The 6503-nt window shown below is 33.0% G+C and overlaps 1 protein-coding gene across 2 annotated transcripts; it reads right to left on the bottom strand.

Moving 5' to 3' along the window:
- Window positions 1-3279: 3279 nt before the first annotated feature.
- PPD1 (Photosystem II reaction center PsbP family protein) lies at window positions 3280-6261 on the bottom strand. Of its 2 annotated transcripts, none has more exons than XM_086429045.1 (3): window positions 5979-6261; window positions 3862-4295; window positions 3280-3566 (listed from the first exon to the last, which is right to left on the bottom strand). In XM_086429045.1, exons 1-3 carry the CDS (start codon window positions 6172-6174, stop codon window positions 3342-3344), a joined length of 855 nt encoding a protein of 284 aa, XP_086285171.1. In that variant the 5' UTR covers window positions 6175-6261; the 3' UTR covers window positions 3280-3341. The 2 variants fall into 2 exon arrangements, with proteins under 2 accessions (XP_086285171.1, XP_086285172.1); XM_086429046.1 differs by having other exon boundaries at window positions 3862-4280; window positions 5979-6260.
- Between the last annotated feature and the right edge of the window lie 242 nt (window positions 6262-6503).

The raw sequence follows: 6503 nt of genomic DNA, 5'->3' as shown, positions 1-6503 counted from the left end.
TTTCCTTCGTTTGTTCCCTTCTATAGTTAGCTTTTGAAATCTAATGTTTTTAATATATATATATATTTTTTAATGGATCTTTGGAATCTAGGATTTTGAAGCTTTTTATAATTTTTTCAAATAAATCTGTTATACTTCCCTCCCTCTTATCTTGTATTACACCTTTCTTTGTTTATAATTTCTTTATTTCTTTATTTATAAATCTTTCTTAGATTTTTCTAAGAAATCCTAATAGACACATTTGTCTCTTTAACATTAATTGATGTGGGATGTATATGAGTTCATGTGTTGGAAGTAAAAGTTAATTTTCCCATAAAAAAATTTATTGCATTATAAAATTAAATTGTGAAAAAATATATATGAGTTTGATGTGAATTCCAACGCATAGGAAGCTATATGAGAAAAAAAAAAAGTTATAAAATTAAATAGGAAGCTCAAGGGAAATTTTGAATCCAATAAATGATGAGAGTCTGTATGTCGTGTGTTCGATACCCAGTATGGGCAATGGTTCCTCAAGGCCACCCGCAATGTGTGTGTGTGTGATGTGCAGGCATTGCACATGCCCAGGGGAGGGACCCGTATGCTTTGATCTAAGCCCTGGCTCACCCAACCCCACCAGTAATTTTTCACTAAAATCCAAAATTGTCACTTTCTTTTGTTTGCAGGTATAACAAGATATGATTTAATTATCAAGGACTTAGTGGCCTAATCGAGTGTTTGACTAGGTATCTTTAGAAGAACATTTAACATATTTTGTTCATGGAAACAACAAATTCATGCCTTCATTGGTGCGTCGTCCTCTATTCACTTTGTATACGTTTTTTACTATGTGAGGTGATCGCATAAATTCGTTATCTGCCAAAGATTCTTGATTGTAGATTTTTAAAACACTGAGTTTGAAGCTTTTTATTTTTTCATGTGACAAACACATCGATGATAGATCTTCATAAAATATCCAAAATACATAAACAATACTAACTAAACGAAAATTTAAAACGAAAATTTAAAACAAAAAATTACACCGAAATCTTCATAGTTACTACTATATCATTATCCTTTCCCAATTCATTGTTACAAATTATCGAAAACTACATTTTAAACTTTGGAAGTTTGAGTATATTGTTATTCGTCTGTCATTTATTGTTATAAATATCTGAATTAATCGATGACAACCGTCATGGGTATTTTTTATTTTTTTATTAAAAAAAAAAAAAAAAAAACTAGATTATTTAGAAAGACATTCCCATGTGAGGATCTATTAAGTAATTTCCCCTTATATTGAAGTGGAAAGCTTGGCTTCCTTCATTGTTAAGTTACCCTTACTTTCTTGCCTCAATTAATAAAGTGAACCCTTTTTGTCACACTAATAGCTTTTTACTTGTTAAATATTAATTAATAAAACTAGAGTCATAATAATATTAATACACCATAAAAATATGAATAAATTTCATAAGTGATTTTGTTTTAAAATTGCACCATAAGTGAATGATTATTAGTGATGGTAAATCATTTAAATATGATGTGATTTTATAACAAAGTCACTTATGGATTCATTCATATTAATATGAGGTGATGATGCCACTGCCCTAAAGGTAGAGAGATTCTACTGCCACACCAAAAATACCAAAAATTAGCATACATCTTGGGATGGCGTTAGCAAAAGTTGTGTGGTGAAAAAAGTTTTCTAAAATTATGTTTCCCACCAAAATAGGAAGGATGAGAGAGAGAAAAAGAAGACATATGAATCAGGTGATTTTGTGATGGAGGTCATTCATGTCTTTTGAACAGCCATGGGAAAGGAACAATTTAGCAAGACTAATGATAAACTGACGTACTAAAATATTTGCGGTTGTCTTGGCAAATGCACATGACCGTGGATATTTTATCTTGTGTATCCTGAAGAAAAACATCTATGATTTTATGCACTTGCCATGTCAACCACGTACTGACCATGTACACTTTAGCGCATCGATTTATCACGACTCATTAAGATATGTTCTTGCCACCTCCATTATTAGATGACTAATGCTAACTTGACTCGAAAATTTTCACTCGGTTGGTGTGGCAAGTGCACAGAGCTGCAGATCTTTTTCCTTGTGTATCCCGAAGAAAGGATCTATGGTTTTGTGCACTTGCCACGTTGACCAAGGGAAAATTTTCGAGTCAGAATATTGCAACCCTTATTAGATAGGTCTTGTTATCAAACTAATCTTTGAAGAGCTGTTGTACGCACCAACTATTCGTTCTCTAGGGTTGAATCATTCTACGTGTAAGGCTCTTCTTTTTCCTCACCCTTGACCTTTCTCTCTTTAGGGCACCCATTAAGTTGCATTAGATACACTTCCAAAATTGATTTTACTACCAAGTTGTGATAAACTGACGTGCTAAAATGTACGCAGTTGACATGGCAAGTGCACAGAACCATAGATCTTTTTCTTCAGGATATACAAGGAAAAAGATCTAGGGTTCTGTGCACTTACCACGTCAATTGCGTACAGACCTCATACATTTTAACGCGTCAGTTTATCATTAGTCTTTACTTCCTAAAAGACCTTCAAAAGCATTCTTTAATACCTAAAATTCCTTCAAAAGATTATTTCATAAGTGTATCAAATGCATTTTAACATGTGTCCTTAGGGAGCTGTTAGCCGAACCCATCTTTGTAATATTGTTAAGGGTATTTCAAACATTATAATATTGCTTCGACGAAAGATTTGTGTCATTGCTTCCCGTCGTTATGTGTACACAAAAAGTCATCTCTACCATATATAAGACACATGGAAAAAAACAAGAAAAATAGGAAGACGAACGAGATAAAGAGACAAACATGGGAAAAACAGGAAAGTATGCTATTAATCGCTTAAACAACACAGTACAAGTATTAGATACAATGTATTATTGGTTTACAGACACTAAAGATGCCTTGTTTCATGGATCAAGAACCCAAGCTTCAATCTCTGCTTGTACACGACTTCCTGACGTGATACATTTGGCCATCAATTTGGACCATCTGAATGTGCCTTGGGATTGTGTTTCGACCATACTTAAACCATCTGATTGAGAGTGTTTTATATATAGAGAAAATATGGATAAACAACTCATATTTGGGTTCCTCTAGACAAATTTCCATTTCTCAACCACAAAATATACTTCAAAATAACAGTAAAAAAGAAATTTGATTTTATTATCTCAATCAAAAGGTTAGTGCAATGGAGAAAAGACATCAAACAATAAGTTAGTAAACTCGTTGATCATGAATGAAAACCAACAAACAAAGAATTCAAGAGACACAAATAAATCTCAATTACCAAAACTTTGAATACATAACCAGTTTCACGTGATCAAGCATTCACCTTAGGAATCACTCTAAAGGAATCCATAACTTGGCGAAGATCATTTTCCTCTTCTAAGAATACATTTTCAGGTGTTTGCAATCTTAGTTCATACAATTGGTTGTTTTCGACACCAAGAACAGAAAGGTAGCGCCGATCCCACTCGAGACGTGTTTTCCGATCTTGTGGCATTACAGCCAACTCATTGTTATTTGCATATGACTTGATATTTACCTGTGTACAAGCAATATAACATACGATTAAGGAAAGAACATTTGCATCAACAGAGAGTTTTTTATTAGTTAAAAATTTTTAGCACTCGTGGAGCTTGTCTAGATAGAAAGTAGCTTTGGGAGAATGTAACTTTTAGAAAGTAGAAAGTAGTTTCCTTTTGCATTTTAAGAAGTTAAGATTTTTTTACTTTTGAAAGTAGTTTTTTAAAATGAATCCAAACAATCTTTTTAACCTTTTAACTTAAAAAAATAAAAAATAGTTACTTTTTGATGTTTGGCGAAACGGGATTGCTCACCTCAACTTGGTAGTAGACCCTCCCATCATCTGCAACTCTTGAAGACGTGGAAAGGATGCTTGATTCTCGACGCACACCAAGTCTAGTGGACATGAATTCTGTCAAATATTGCTTAAGAACTTTCTCTCCTGCAACTTGTGGAGGACCCAAGTCTTCGACACTCTTGTACTTGGATGATGAAGGGGAGGATAATTCCATGGATAGATTTTCATCGAGAACAAATGGATCTCTAAAGAATATGTCTGCTCCGGAACCTCGGACTTGAATCCAGTTCTTGGGGTACTTGAACAAATAACCATCAAAAGTATCTAAATATTCCCTGAACTCAACTGACGGTAGGGCTAAAGCATTATTATGAAAATCCGCTTGTGAGAAAATAAAGCTTGACAACATCAACGCCATCGCATTCCTCCTTGGAACTGCATGACTCAAGTCTTATAATAATCGAAGGTGTAAAGTTAAAAGCAATGGCAAGTAAATAAAAAATAGATAAAGTCATCGATCCCATAGATCTGAGAAAATGAATGTAGTATGCAACAATCATCCGTTGTCAACAGGTCAAGGCTTAATGAAAATTCATCACTCCTTAAGTTTAAAAATGTAATGGGTTTTATTTTATTTTTATAAGTATATAGATTTTATAAATATCAAAAGAAAGGAAAAGTACAAAGGAGGCCAAGATAGCCCCCCCAAGCAAGAAAGCACAAAGGAAGAGCAAAGGACTAATACAAAACAAAAGAGGTACCGAAAACAAAATTACGAGTTACACAAGCTATCCCATCTAAATACAAAGTCTTCGGAAAAAAAAACCCCGGAGAACTCCTTGTTCAACTTCACCCAAAAGAACATCATCCCTAAGATCTCCATATACACCTTATGCGTGTTGTTCTCCTTGCCTTGGAACACACTGTTATTTCTCTCCTTCCAAAGACACCAAATTGTGGCCGAAGTAAGAATAGCCCACAAGTGTCTCTTTTTGTGAGAGGAGATATTATAGACCCCACCCTAATAGTATGAAAAACGCAGATTTTTAACAACTGATCGATCTAATTGCCTATTTTTTGGATGATCAATGAAGTTATTGCAAGTCATGGGAATACCTTTTAGTTAAGTTATACCTATTTGAATAGCTTCGGTTAACTCCGTCGTTCTTTGGTAAGAATTAATATGATCTTTATAAGATTCCTCCTAATTAAGTTCAATGACATCCATAAAAACGATGTCTTCATCTATAGCATCCCAAGTGCCCAGATGGCCGGATCAATAGTAAGTTCAATTCTATCTGAATCACACATTTTTCAAATGATATCCACATTGTTCATAAAAACTCATCTTCGACCCAAAATTTTCTTGTAATTTAATCTATAACTTTTTTTTTTTTTGTTGCTTTGATCAATGCTATAAATATAACTACCTATATATAGTCCATAGCATTTTCAAAATAAAACGCCATAAATCCCGCATTATTAATAGTGTTCTATGTCTATGTTACCTTATTTACGGGTTTGCTCGCTTCGAATGGAATCAACCCAGTTCATAGGGGTAAGTAGAGATAATTCATTTCTTAGTTCGCTTGTGCATATATATAATTCAAATATTAAAAAAATTCTAAGCTCCAAAAAAATATAAATAATAGTAAAATAATTCAAATTTTAAATATAAACAATGAAAAATTATTTGGTTCTCCAAACTGAAGTGTTGGATTTGCCGAACTTAATGCTTTGGTTCGCCAAACCAAACCAAAATTCGGTAGGTTTGTGATTCGCCTACGAATCTCACTATAAATAAAATGTTATAGAAAATCATTTTTGTTGTAATGTGAACTAACAAATTCAATTAACATAAAATAAGTTATAAATATAATAAATGGATTGTAATATCTTATAATTCAGTAGAAATAGAAAGAATCTTAAAATCCCTAACCTTGAAAAAGTTGTTTTCATATAAGTTATAAATATAATAAATGGATTCTAATATCTTATAATTCAGTAGAAATAGAAAGAATCTTAAAATCCCTAACCTTGAAATGTTGTTTTCATATAAGTTATAAATATAATAAATGGATTCTAATATCTTATAATTCAGTAGAAATAGAAAGAATCTTTAAAATCCCTAACCTTGAAAAGTTGTTTTCTGGGTCTGAGAGTATATTACACTACGAACACAGCTCGTATTGTTGTTGTTGGACACTATAGTGAGCGGCATCGACGATTTTGCGGTTTCAGTTGGAAAGAACTTCTTCTGATGGTTCGAAACCGCATTTCGAGATTCATAAAAACGAGGAATTAGAATCGATTCGAGCACGGCAGCCATTGAAGGTGGAAGAAAAAGTTCAATTTTGGTAATTTACAGAAGAGCCATTGTGAAAAATCTAAGAAGGTATACAAAGAGAAATCAGAAAAGAAGAGATTGTGGATAAGAGGATATATTTTGGGGGCCGACTAGTTGCAAACCATCCATTACCAATTGCACTCCATTTGGATGATTTCACTTCACAAATAAAAATAAATAAAATATTGCACTCCTTTTTTTGTTCTTTTTTTTTTTTGAGTCGTGCTGGGGTGACACAGGATTTATTGTGATTCTCACAATTTTGACATGGACATGTATACATAATCGTAGATGGATTTTACTCGTATCGC

Source organism: Akebia trifoliata, chromosome 16, assembly GCF_017979445.1.
Source record: "Akebia trifoliata isolate Shusen 1 chromosome 16, ASM1797944v1, whole genome shotgun sequence".
NCBI classification, from domain to species: domain Eukaryota; kingdom Viridiplantae; phylum Streptophyta; class Magnoliopsida; order Ranunculales; family Lardizabalaceae; genus Akebia; species Akebia trifoliata.
This window is presented reverse-complemented; position numbering and strand designations above follow the sequence as displayed.

What these genes read in the sequence shown, in the direction of transcription:
- PPD1 (XM_086429045.1), bottom strand. Translation starts at nt 6,174, where the DNA reads ATGGCTGCCGTGCTCGAATCGATTCTAATTCCTCGTTTTTATGAATCT. An exon ending in CCAGAAAACAACTTTTCAAG is followed by an intron (nt 4,296 to 5,978) that starts GTTAGGGATTTT and finishes GATTATTATAAG; the next exon opens with ACTTGAGTCATGCAGTTCCA. An exon ending in GGGTCTACTACCAAGTTGAG is followed by an intron (nt 3,567 to 3,861) that starts GTGAGCAATCCC and finishes GCTTGTACACAG; the next exon opens with GTAAATATCAAGTCATATGC.